Source organism: Erpetoichthys calabaricus, chromosome 17 (genome assembly GCF_900747795.2).
Source record: "Erpetoichthys calabaricus chromosome 17, fErpCal1.3, whole genome shotgun sequence".
Lineage (NCBI taxonomy): Eukaryota > Metazoa > Chordata > Cladistia > Polypteriformes > Polypteridae > Erpetoichthys > Erpetoichthys calabaricus.
The window spans coordinates 81437728-81451509 of NC_041410.2; the positions used below are offsets into that span (position 1 = coordinate 81437728).

Below are 13782 nucleotides of genomic sequence, written 5' to 3' on the forward strand. Positions count from 1 at the left end.
GTCAGTGGTGGAAATCTTTTGGTTTGCAGATGGAGGAGCTATCACACAGCACCAGCCTCTGGAGCGGCAGAGAATTATCATCACCAGAACCCTTATGCACACACGTTTGACACTATCTATCTATCTGACAGGGAAGTGCCCCTAGGAGGCATTTTTGTGACTTGGCACAGGTATGCATATATGAACCCTACAGCAGTTTTTATTAAATAAAATTTTGGTTTTAGGTCAAACATTTTCTCATGAGAAAGTAACTTAGTGACTATACCTGCACTTTATTCCACTCCTGGCAGTGCCAGGTAACTCTGCTAATTTTACATATATTTTATATGCACTACAATGTATTAGCAAACAAGTTATATTTGTCAGCTATATCGTGATATTTTCAATCAATAAGTTGCTTAAACGTTGCAGTTAAAATTGTATCACACCGTGTAGTGTGGAAAGGTAACCAGGCTGGTGCCACACTGAGGTAAAAGGAGACTTCACCCCTCATCTGAAGTGCAGCAATCCCCACAGTTTTGAACAACATGACTTTTAAGCATTTTTGCTAACTTAGCTTGTGCCCTAGAAAATTGTTGTATTTTGTCAGTAATCAGCTAACTACACTAACCACTAAATCATAATTCATGTCAAAACTGACCCATGAGAGTGCAAAGTAACAGCTCCTCCACCCAGTTCACACTGACTCATACTCCATATTTAAATACCACAAGCAGGAACAAGAACAGCATCTTTTGAACAGCATGTCTTCTGTAAGTTAATATATGAACTAAAGCAATGGGTAAAAATAAAGTACATTTCAGATAAGGTACAGTAAATATAAATTAATTTACATTAACTAACCGTTGTAATCAACCTTCAAGATTTTAATGCCCCATAACTTCCCCAAACCCTACATTTTCTAACCATCTTTGGTTGTAATTTCTTAGCATTTGTGTATCAGTTATGGTATAAAATGCATTACTGTTGACTTTATTTTTGTTTTGAGTCTCTGTGTTTTTGATTAGTAAGTGAATTGAGCTTCTCTATTACAATTACATTCCACATGTAGCTTATGTACCTATCAGTGGCGGGCCGTCAGGGCCTGCAAGGCCTTCTCTGCTGGCCTAAAAAAATATCTGAATCACAAACTGATGTTAATTATATTTTGTCCATGAATACTTATTAAATAATTCCAAATAGTCTGTTCGCTTCCTTTCATAGCTTTTCCGATGGCTGTGCTGCTTCCAGACTTTTATTTTCGTATTAAAGCATTTAAATAATCACATTTCAGCCATCATTTGTTGCCAGACAGGGTCAAAGTCAAAGAAGTCTGCCAGGAGGTCTTCACAATCTGTTCTGCAGGCCCTCTAACACAAAATAGATGTCGATTAAACCGTTGCTTCAACCAATCAGATTTTGAGTTGGTTTCACTAGGGCCCTCTAGCAGGCGTACGACAACGTCACCGTATTCAGACCCGTTGATTGGATAGGATGGTGTAATATAAAAATCTGAATGAGAGCATCATGGGGCAGCTGTACACATTGGTATGTTTGGCGGTGACCATTCCCATGTCCACTGCTTCTGTCGAGCGGACATTTTCAGCCCTTTCAATTAAAACTTATGCCAGAAATACGACAGGGCAGGTTTGACTTTCAGCATTAGCTTCGATGGCGATAGAAAGGGACTTCGTGATGGAACTGAAGCGCACGGATAATCTGTACGACAGAGTAATTGAACTGTTTTTGAGGAAAGAGAGGAGGATGGATTTTGTTTACAAATAATCCGAACTTTTGGTGAGTAAAATATTGCAATTTTCCTAAATAGTATTGCAAGTTTATGAGTTATTATTGGTGTTTTTTACGTGTGTCGCAGCCTGTAGCTGCAGTAGAAAGGAATTTGTTCATCCCTGGTTTGTCTATTCAATAAAGGCATTTATTGTGGCTTTAGGAGTTATCTATCTGCGATGCAATGGCTCTTTATACTGTATTTCTGCATATTAAGATGGTTTTTATAACCATAAATTAGTTTTTGAGGGGCGGGTTGATTCAGACGGAGCACTACTGAAGGCCTAGGTGTGAAATGCACGGTCCGCCACTGGTACCTATCTTGCATTAAAAGTTATAAATATGTACAGCTACAAACATTTTAGAGAGGTGAATGTAGAAGTTATTAAAAGGCTGTACAGCATTTCAAATGCAAAATTGTTGCCCCATCAGTACTTCAGACACCCTCCCCTGCAGTCTTTGCCTTGACAATGGCCCCAGAAACTAACGTAAGATTGATTGAAGCTCCATTTTTTTTAACTTAATAATCAATATCACTTTCTGATGACATTCAAATGACACTGCACTGCGATGAGGACTTAACATTTTTAATCACAGTTGTCTCACCAATGCTTACTGTTTCATTATCTCTGGCAAAGGACTACATAGAGAAAGCAAGGGTCTATAGATGATTCCCAAACTTCCAGCTTGTTTTTCAGATCTAAGCACTAACACCAAATTTTCTTCTTGTTGGGAAGTTCTACTTGCAATTGCTCTGATGTGATGTTAAAACAGACTTACTTCATAATGTTAAACTTATTTTGTGCGTGTTACCTGATGAGCCAATTCGTGAGCAAGAATGAACGCAATATTCTCTTTGTTCTGAGTCGAGGAACCATTTGGATCAAGCAGAAGGCCATTCTCATGGTAAACAAGCAAGCCCCAGTTTTCCATGGCAAAAAAATTGAAATCTGGGACAGCAATCTGGTCTGAAAATCACAAAAACAATACAAAAATATTTTATACAATTTACAAAGGTAAACTGAATTGCTTTAATGTTCAATACTGTGCAGTGTGTAGCTCTGCTGCCTCACAGTTCTGAGGAGATGGTGATGAAATCTAAACCTAGTCAATGTCTGGATGAGTTTAAATTGGATCAATATGAGTAAGTGTGGCTTTGTGGATGAGTGTGCCCTGCAACGGAATAGCAGTCATGGAGATGAATCCTCTGGGTGGGTGTTCTACAAAATTATGTTCACCATGTCACATATGTGTTGAAACTGTTCACACAAATATCTTATAAAATAGACAGCTCAGAATGGTATAATTTGGACTAGTGGTTCAATGTGTGTGCCTTTGACAGGACATTATGAATATACAGTGGCAGAGCATTGAAAACAAACCATTACAGGAGATGACAGGAATGTCCAGTAGGGTTTAGGTTTTCAAATTTAAGGATAAGCATAAAAGCACATTGTGCCACAGGTCAAGGTCTTTAAAGTTTAGGTGCTCCTGCTCTCTAGCATGAATTGGCCAGTATGTATGTAACACACTAGAGATCTGCACACAAGTTCTTTGCAGTGATAGCCCAGAATAGCTTTACTTGCCCAGGAGATTAATATGAGAGTATACACATGCTGTTAAGATCAGGAACCAGGTCCTCTGCAGACATCTTTATGTACAGAACCCCTTGTGAGTTCACCTCTCAGAATGGTAAATCTCCTCATTTTTAATAGGGGCATAACAAATGTGACTTATCTTCCCTATTGTCCTTCTTGACTGAGATTGGAAATAAAAGCACCTGTAATTCATCTTCATGGCATTTAACAAACAGTTCTTTCCAGGTTCCAGGATTGCCCCAGCAGCAGGCAGCAATGACCTTACAGCAGCATTTCCATGCAGCTGCCTCAGCAATGAAGGACAGGGACCACTACCAAGCATTCACAGCACATCCTCACTACATATTTAGTTCTACCTAGTTTGTCCAACTTTCTTTCTTTTGTTATGGACAAACTGTGACTAGCACAAAAGTCCAACAACAAAACACCACTCAGGTTAAGATTGGGTAGGCCGGTCCTCCTAATCACACCTTTCCAGGTCTCACTGTAATTGCCCACTTGAGCATTGAAGTACCCCAGAAGAACAATAGAGTCTCCAAAGGGAACACCTTTCAGGATTCCCCCCAAGGTCTCTAAGAAGACAAATACTCTAAGTCAACTGGTGGTGCATAAGCACAGATAATAGTCAGAGCTCTTCCTCTTACTTGAAGTTGCAGGAAGGCAAACCTCTTGCCTACAGAGAAAAACTCCAATGTACACATACTGGGGTGGGGGCTATGAGTAGGCCCACATTCATCCAACATCTTTCATCCTGGGCAACTCCTGGACAGAATAAAGTCTAGCCCCTCCTCAGGAATTCCAGAACTTTTGCTATGTATTGAGGCGAGCCTGACTATATCTAGATGGTACCTCTCCACCTCATGCTCTAGCTTGAGTTCCTTCCCTGCCGGAGGAGTCCCATTCCATGTCATTGGAGAAGGTTTAAGCATCTGGGGATCAGTCTCCCAAGGCTTTTGACTGCAACCCAAACCATAAGCCAGAATCTTGTTTTGTTTATTTATTTTGTATTTTGCATTTTGCTACTCTTTATATTTCCCCTTTCCCACCTTTCTTATTTTTGTCAATAAATCTTTTTTAGAGCTTTGCCCTCTTTAGCTTATTTTAAGATTAGGAACAACTAAATTCACTATAATTTATGTTTGATATCTCTAGTAAGATTGATTATTTTAAGCAAAAGAAGATTAAGAGGTGACATGATTGAAGTGTTTACAATTATGAAGGGATTAGTCTGGTGGATTGAGACTGTTATCTTAAAATGAGTTCATCAAGAACATGAGGACACTGTTGGAAATTTGTTAAGGGTAAATATGCACAAACATTAGGAGGTTTAGACACTTAGAATAAGCTACCAAGTAGTGTGGTAGACAGTAGAACTTTAGGGACTTTCAAAACTCGACAATGTTTTTTTTAGAACAATTAAGGTAATAGGACTGGCGAGCTTTGTTGGGCTGAATGGCCTGTTCTTGTCTAGATTGTTCTAATATTCTAATGTACTTTAATGCCTTATTGAAATCATTGCTAATGCAGGATTTGGTCAGTTCAAAGGTTACAAGAATGATTACAAGAACTAGAAGTATGACTACATCACTCCTGCTCTTACTTCTTTGCAAAGGCTTCCAGATAAGCTTAGAGATGATATCAACATCCTCCTTCTCACTTAAAAAGCCTTAAATGGCCAAGGCCCTGCTTACTTTCTTGAACATGCAACAGCATGCCTCCAAACCAGAGTGCACATTAAGATTTCAAGATGTCAGCCTACTAAAGATTCCAGCAGGCCATAGCTCAACAACTATGCTAATGGACACATATTATTAGGTTCCATTTATATTAACCAGTTTGGAACTGCTTTGTTTTTTGTGTTTAAACAAATCTGTATCTGTGTTTATATATTATGTAATAAGTAATTTTTAAAGTTTGAAATTGTGTTTTACCTGTGAACTTGTTACAGCACTCTGAGCCTGCACTCGGTGAAGAGTGCTACACAAAAATAAACTGAATTGAACTTAATATGAGGCTAAAATGGACTTTGTTTAAGTTCACAAGTATTCCTTTTTGTTTGATAGTACTCACCTGACTTTGGTAGTGGGTATGAGATGTTATAATAAGCTTCGAGGTACTTCAGGATTGATGCTGCAGTCTTTAAAGAGTAGTTTCCATGTCCTTTATAAATTGCTTCCTTGCGAGCCCAAATGCGAACCTGAAATGGAAAAGTTGGGCACTTTTGTTAACCTCACTGTCTGGTGTGTTAAAAACTATCACGCGATATAAAGCAATGTCATGGAGCCAAAATCAGTTGAATACCTATAATCAAATATCTGCTTAAATGGAATGGGTAGGCTAGTGACCCAGAAATGAAAGCCCCCATCTCTTTGGTGTAAAGCTGGAACAAACCTAAAATCTTTACTGCTAAGACCTGCTTTGTTCATTTTTATTTGTTGAAATACATATTCACCGCTTACAGGTGAATGTTATCCAAAGGCTGATCATTTTCTATGGAGAACATATTGTCTTCTCGGTACTCAAATGTGGCACTTGGTGCCACTGCCCTACCGCCAAGTTGTTTTGCTTACCTAAGGGAAAGTCATTTCTAATGGAGGATCACAGGGATCATTGGGTAGAGGGGTCCTTTCATCGGATTGGCTGGCCCTGTGCTGTCTCAGCTCTGGAATGGCCAATAGGGGGAGGCAGCTTGATGGCCGATGTCTCGAGCACTCTTAAATCCAAATCGTATTATGTGATATCATCTATTGTCAAATTTTGCTCTGAACTTGTAAGATTTCTATTGCATATCTCTAATACAATATTATATTGTATTGAGGATTACTTGTGTTCTGTTGTGTGTTGTAAAAGACCAGGCCCCAGGCACAGACAGACAGACAGACACCGTATGTCTTAAACACACACTTCTTTATTTTCTTCACCCGTGGGCGCACGTCTTCCCCGTGACCCACAGGCAATACACAGTCCCACACAAGCACAATTCACCACAGCAACAATCCTTCTGGCAGCACCACCACTCCTCCTCAGGCTTAGTCCTCCTCCTCCCGACTCTGGCTCTCTCGAGTGGTGGTGGCTGGCCTTTTTAATACCCCACCGGAAGTATTTCAGGTGCTTAATCACCTGGGCCTAATTGCATTTCCGGGTGGGGCTGAGGAATTGACCAGCCGGGCTGCAATGTCCATGCAGCTCCAACCTGGCGGCCATCCGAGCCCCCAACCAGGCTGTGGAGGACTCCATCTCCCATGGAGCCATGCGCCCAGTTGGGGAATCATCGTCTGCCAGGGAGGCTGCCACCAAGTGTCCCGGGGGAGGTATTGAGCTGTCCATGGTAGCTCCCCCGGAACAGGTGCAGTAGGGGCGTCCCTGCTGGGCATGTACACAGTGTATTGTATTGTATTTACCCCTTTTTCTTGATACCCACTGCATGCCCAATCTACCTGGAAAGGGGTCTCTCTTTGAACTGCCTTTCCCAAGGTTTCTTCCATTTTATTCTTACTAGGGTTTATTGGGAGTTTTTCCTTGTCTTGTTAGAGAGTCAAGACTGGGGGGCCGTCAAAAGGCAGGGCCTGTTAAAACCCATTGCAGCACTTATTGTGTGATTTTGGGCTATATAAAAATAAATTGTATTGTAATGTTTTGTGACAAGTTTTGCAAAAGTTTTGCAAAAGCAAGATGTGATTAAAAATGATGGGGCATAGTAATGATATGAGCACTGAATGTCAGGGATTCACCGCTGAGCCTGTTGACGCCTTGTAACCCTCTACTCTAAGTTTAAAGTACACTAATTAAGGGTGTGCACTAACACTGGGGATCCTTGGGACCTGGAGATACAGTAGAACATTTCCTTTAAACTCTCATGTGAACAACTGAGATTGAAGGCTAAATGCAAGTTGAAAAATTGCCTAGAAGGTTCAATAAAACCGGCAGTAAAAATCATGTTGCTATAAATATGGTGTCATTTCCAAGTGTCAAATGTTCAAGGTGTATTGAAAAAATGCACAGAGAACCATCAAATTAAGCACAATAAAGAAGAGGAGGAAGTCAAACATTTGGACCAGATCTTCATTGGTTTTTAGCCTTAAGATGGAAAAGAACTGAACTGTCTGAGCTGTGACAAATGTGGTGAAGCCTTAAAGGTGCAAGACTTTCACCTCTAAGATTTTGTACCTGGCATTAGTTTTGTGGGTCTTGTTCAGTACTTCAAAGATGCAGATGTAAAAAAATGACGGATGCGGGAGCGGTCAAAGTTTGTGAGCAACTGGTAGTGAAACTTAAAAAAGTCCAAACATTTACTAAATGGAGAACAATTAGATATTTAAACAGAGAAAAATGCTAACTGTACATTAAAGTAATGAAAATGAGATGTAGGTCTCCTTGCAGTAGATTAAAAGTTTACAATACTCTAAAATAAAGACTTGCAGAACACATAATTATAGATAGTTATGGCATGATTAGCTAATAATTGTGTTTGAATGTTTAACTAAAAACGATTAGTCATGTTTCATTTTATGAGAATCACTGAAGTGTGCAAACGACTAGGCAGAACTGCACGAGGAGTATGTGCTAAATTTTGAAGTACACTGTTATTTTAATGTGCCTTTATTAACAATGACTGATTAACAAAACAATCACCTACACGAAACACACAGTGTCGTGCATGTGTGACTGAAGACCATCCTTTGTGCTCAACTGAGGTAAGCGATACCACTCCGGGATAAGAAGGGGCGCTTCACTAATGGTGTCTTGTCTTTCCTCCCCAGCTCAGAGGAGACACCCGATGAGGGCAACCATGCCAGTCTGTGACTCCTAGAGCAGGCTCCTCCCCTTTCTGGTCAGGGCAGCATAAAAGGGATGGCCCCAGAAGGTGGTGTCTCATTTATGACCAAACAAGCTCTTGTGCAAGATCTGACAGCTAAAACTCAGGACAGAGAACTCTGTGTGGGCTATTTTTATGGTCACTGTGAACCATTTTGATAGATAGATAGATAGATAGATAGATAGATAGATAGATAGATAGATAGATAGATAGATAGATAGATAGATAGATAGATAGATAGATAGATAGATAGATAGATAGATAGATAGATAGATAGATAGATAGATAGATAGATAGATAGATATTTTATTAATCCCAAGGGGAAATTCACATAAATTCACATTCTTTTTGCTTACAAATAATTAGATGGGGCTACCAGGTTGGTTCAATGACAATTCTTGCTGTTTTCCTCTGGTTCTATACTAACTGTCACAATAGCAATTTTGAACAAATATTTTACCAACTTGGGTAGCTACACTTCTGAGTCTAGTAATAAAAGTCAACCAAAAAGAGCTTAAGATTTTGGCTTGGGATCAAAATGTGTGAACATACAGAGACTCAAAGACAGAAAGAGAGATTGTTGTAGAGGTAAGAAGAACTTTCTAGACAATGTAGGAGGTTACAAGTTTTATACGTATGTTGGAAGGTGTCATTTGTTATAGGAGAGGAGAAGATGACAACCTTTCTACTGATAACTAATGGAGAAAAAGTAAATGGATGTTTAGTTGAATTACTATATGATTTTTGAAAAATTTAGTTTTGCTTGACTGGTGGGTTTTTGAAAGACAAACTTGTAAAAGAAGGCACACAAAGGGGCAGTGTGGATTGCTGAAGCACTACAAAGAGTGCCACTCTTTGCCACTGCCACAACTTCCACATGTTCTATTGAAGGAAACAATGATGAAGCCATCACAAATTTGTTTTGGGCTTTCTTCAGTTATTTTTGTTAGGAATTTGAAGTCTGCATTAACAAAACATCTAAATGAATGCCTTGTCTACTGCATCACTTACTTTGTGCGAGTGAGTAGTGGTGGGGTAGTGAATATTTCAATTTTAACAAGGTCAAAGCTTTCAAAGAACACAAATGGAGAAACTGGGTGTCCTGGACTGGGTACAACAGTTAGGCCAGTGCCATCTACAACATGAAACATTTCAGCAAACAAGGAACCAGACGGGGGAATCAAATTAATGAAAATTACCAAAATATTCTCCTCCACAACTTCTATGCTAGCAAAGTCACAGACTATGAACGCCGTGAGGTAGGTGGACATGATTTCTGTTTCTTCAAATTTACTGACGGTCCATGTAATGCCTTCTATGATGAGCTCCTTTGTTTCTGTTGGAAAGAATGAGGTACAGAAAGTTCAAAAACTTTAACAAGTGACCACATTAATATCTATCTATCTATCTATCTATCTATCTATCTATCTATCTATCTATCTATCTATCTATCTATCTATCTATCTATCTATCTATCTATCTATCTATCTATCTATCTATCTATCATATATTGCCTTTCATATCTATCTATCTATCTATCTATCTATCTATCTATCTATCTATCTATCTATCTATCTATCTATCTATCTATCTATCTATCTATCTATCTATCTATCTATCTGAAAACCATTAAGAAAACCTCCTACAAAACTTTTGATTAGAGGCTGCAAAGAAAAGTCAAAGCATGCAGCTAAAGACCTTCATGTCAGAGCTGCTCCTCCCAAAATGCAGAAATCTTGAATGCTCCCTGCAGCATCACAGGACAAAATGGTGACTTCATGAGTCAGATGTGTTATCTTCAAGAGTTTACACAATTGTGTTTGGCACTGCTTGTTAGGAATATGGATGATACGTAACTTGTTTCTTTATGATATGCGCACACACATCCTTGGGATGTGGGAGGAAACCCGAGTTAGTAGCTCTAAATTCAAAGAGTTCATGTGTCCTGTTGTGGAGTGACAACTGATCCATGGATCATCCATGCCTTGTATCAAAACCTGCTAAAAAGGCTCTAATTTACTATAACCCCAAAATGGGTAGAATTTAAGGGAGCAGTACCTTCATGGGGGAGCACTGCTGTGAAGTCATAGTTAACTGCCATTTGAGCAGAAGACTGGGAACTTAGATATGTTACGGGAGACAGCACTGTTAAAGAATGACTTTAAAATATGAAGCTGACAAGGACAAGTTGATGTGGTCATGAAACTCATTTGGTCTGAGAATGTAGTCAAAAATATTCAAGTATGAAAAAGTGAATTTATGTAAAATTTATTAAGAAAACCTTTAGCTAAAAGGGGAAGAATGATGTACATAAAGACTACAGAAAAATCAAGAAAGAAATACAAAAGTCAGAGACTGAGTAAGGTGAGAAAGGTGAGACGTCTGCTTATAAATCCCAACAGTTAAGATGAACAGGCCTCAAGTGACTGCCAGGTAACTGTAGTGGCCTAGCGGTGAGGGGGCGTGGCCAGATCTCATCAGTATGCAGAAGGCGTGGCCAAATGTATTGTGATGGGCGTGGCCATGTCACTCACTGATGTGGAGTGACAGAAAGAAAACACCCAGTGTTGATGGCAGAGGAGGTGTGGAACAAAAGACAGATTAGGTTTGTTTATGTGATGCACCCCCTCCTTTAACCGCCACCTTATCGTGGTGTCGGGGTTTGCGTGTCCCAATGATCTTAGGAGCTCTGTTGTCCGGGGCTTTATGCCCCTGGTAGGGCCACCCAAGGCAAACTGGTCCTAGGTGAGGGATGAGACAAAGAGCAGTTCAAACCTTCTATGATGAATGAAAACTTTGGACGCCGTTTTCCCTTGCCCAGACGCGGGTCACCGGGGCCCCACTCTGGAGCCAGGCCTGGAGGTGGGGCTCAATGGCGAGCGCCTGGTGGCCGGGCCTGCACCCATGGGGCTCGGCCGGGCACAGCCCGAAGAGGCAACGTGGGTCCCCCTTCCCATGGGCTCACCACCTATGGGAGGGGCCAAGGAGGTCGGGTGCAGTGTGAGTTGGGTGGTGGCCGAAGGCGGGGACCTTGGCGGTCCGATCCTCGGCTACAGAAGCTGGCTCTTGGGACGTGGAATGTCACCTCTCTGAAGGGGAAGGAGCCTGAGCTAGTGTGCGAAGTTGAGAGGTTCCGGCTAGATATAGTCGGGCTCACCTCGACGCACAGCTTGGACTCTGGAACCAATCTCCTTGAGAGGGGCTGGACTCTGTACCACTCTGGAGTTGCCCCCGGTGAGAGGCGCCGAGCGGGTGTGGGTATACTTATTGCCCCCCGACTTGGAGCCTGTACATTGGGGTTTACCCCGGTGGACGAGAGGGTAGCCTCCCTTCGCCTTCGGGTGGGGGGACGGGTCCTAACTGTTGTTTGTGCGTATGCACCGAACAGCAGTTCGGAGTACCCACCCTTTTTGGAGTCCCTGGAGGGGGGTGCTAGAGGGCATACCTTCTGGGGACTCCCTCGTTCTGCTGGGAGACTTCAATGCTCACGTGGGCAATGACAGTGAGACCTGGAAGGGCGTGATTGGGAGGAATGGCCCCCCCGATCTGAACCCGAGCGGTGTTTTGTTATTGGACTTCTGTGCTCGTCACGGATTGTCCATAACGAACACCATGTTCAAGCATAGGGGTGTTCATATGTGCACTTGGCACCAGGACACCCTAGGCCTCAGTTCGATGATCGACTTTGTGGTCATGTCGTCTGACTTGCGGCCACATGTCTTGGACACTCGGGTGAAGAGAGGGGCGGAGCTGTCAACTGATTACCACCTGGTGGTGAGTTGGCTTCGATGGTGGGGGAGGATGCCGGTCAGGCGTGGTAGGCCCAAACGTGTTGTGAGGGTCTGCTGGGAACATCTGGCAGAGCCCCCTGTCAGAAGTAGCTTCAACTCCCACCTCCGGCAGAACTTCGACCATGTCCCGAGGGAGGTGGGGGACATCGAGTCCGAATGGGCCATGTTCCGTGCCTCTATTGTTGAGGCGGCTGACCGGAGCTGTGGCCGTAAGGTGGTCGGTGCCTGTCGTGGCGGCAATCCCCGAACCCGTTGGTGGACACCGGTGGTGAAGAATGCCGTCAAGCTGAAGAAAGAGTCCTACAGGACCCTTTTGTCCTGTGGGACCCTGGAGGCAGCTGATAGGTACCGGCAGGCCAAGCGGAATGCGGCTTTGGTGGTTGCTGAGGCAAAAACTCGGGCGTGGGAGGAGTTTGGGGAGGCCATGGAGAATGACTTTCGGACGGCTTCGAAGAGATTCTGGTCCACCATCCGGCGTCTCAGGAAGGGGAAGCAGTGCAGTGTCAACACTGTATATGGTGGGGATGGTGCGCTGCTGACCTCGACTCGGGACGTTGTGGGTCGGTGGGGGGAGTACTTCGAAGACCTCCTCAATCCCATTAACATGCCTTCCAATGAGGAAGCAGAGCCTGGGGACTCAGAGGTGGGCTCCCCCATCTCTGGGACTGAGGTCACCGAGGTGGTCAAAAAACTCCTTGGTGGCAGGGCCCCAGGGGTGGATGAGATACGCCCGGAGTTCCTCAAGGCTCTGGATGTTGTAGGACTGTCTTGGTTGACACGCCTCTGCAACATCGCATGGACATCAGGGACAGTGCCTCTGGATTGGCAGACTGGGGTGGTGGTCCCCCTCTTTAAGAAGGGGGACCGGAGGGTGTGTTCCAGCTACAGAGGGATCACACTCCTCAGCCTCCCTGGAAAAGTCTATTCAGGGGTCCTGGAGAGGAGGGTCCGTCAGATAGTCGAGCCTCGGATTCAGGAGGAACAGTGTGGTTTTCGTCCTGGTCGCGGAACAGTGGACCAGCTCTATACCCTTAGCAGGGTCCTGGAGGGTGCATGGGAGTTTGCCCAACCAGTCTACATGTGTTTTGTGGACTTAGAAAAGGCATTCGACCGTGTCCCTCGGGGAATCCTGTGGGGGGTACTCAGAGAGTATGGGGTACCGGCCCCCCTGATAAGGGCTGTTCGGTCCCTGTACGATCGGTGCCAGAGCTTGGTCCGCATTGCCGGCAGTAAGTCGAACCCGTTTCCAGTGAGAGTTGGACTCCGCCAGGGCTGCCCTTTGTCACCGATTCTGTTCATAACTTTTATGGACAGAATTTCTAGGCGCAGCCAGGGCATTGAGGGGGTCCGGTTTGGTGGGCTCAGGATTGGGTCACTGCTTTTTGCAGATGATGTTGTCCTGTTCGCTTCATCAGGCCGTGATCTTCAGCTCTCTCTGGATCGGTTCGCAGCCGAGTGTGAAGCGGCTGGAATGAGAATCAGCACCTCCAAATCCGAGACCATGGTCCTCAGCCGGAAAAGGGTGGAGTGCCCTCTCAGGGTTGGTAGCGAGATCCTGCTTCAAGTGGAGGAGTTCAAGTATCTCGGGATCTTGTTCACGAGTGAGGGAAGAATGGAGCGTGAGATCGACAGACGGATCGGTGCGGCATCCGCAGTAATGCGGGCGCTGCATCGGTCTGTCGTGGTGAAAAAGGAGCTGAGCCGCAAGGCGAAGCTCTCAATTTACCAGTCAATCTATGTTCCTACCCTCACCTATGGTCATGAACTATGGGTAGTGACCGAAAGAACGAGATCGCGAATACAAGCGGAT

The 13782-nt window shown here is 43.4% G+C and overlaps 1 protein-coding gene across 1 annotated transcript in view; it reads right to left on the minus strand.

The window, feature by feature from the left end:
- The window catches only part of LOC114667806 (aminopeptidase N-like), a 95064-nt gene that overhangs the window by 65691 nt on the left and 15591 nt on the right, over positions 1-13782 (minus strand). Inside the window, exons 3-5 of the mRNA XM_028823279.2 lie at positions 9381-9517; positions 5436-5562; positions 2581-2735 (exon numbers count right to left, since the gene is read on the minus strand). Of these exons, the coding sequence (XP_028679112.2) occupies positions 2581-2735; positions 5436-5562; positions 9381-9517 (419 nt within the window). The remainder of the gene's footprint in view (positions 1-2580; positions 2736-5435; positions 5563-9380; positions 9518-13782) is intronic.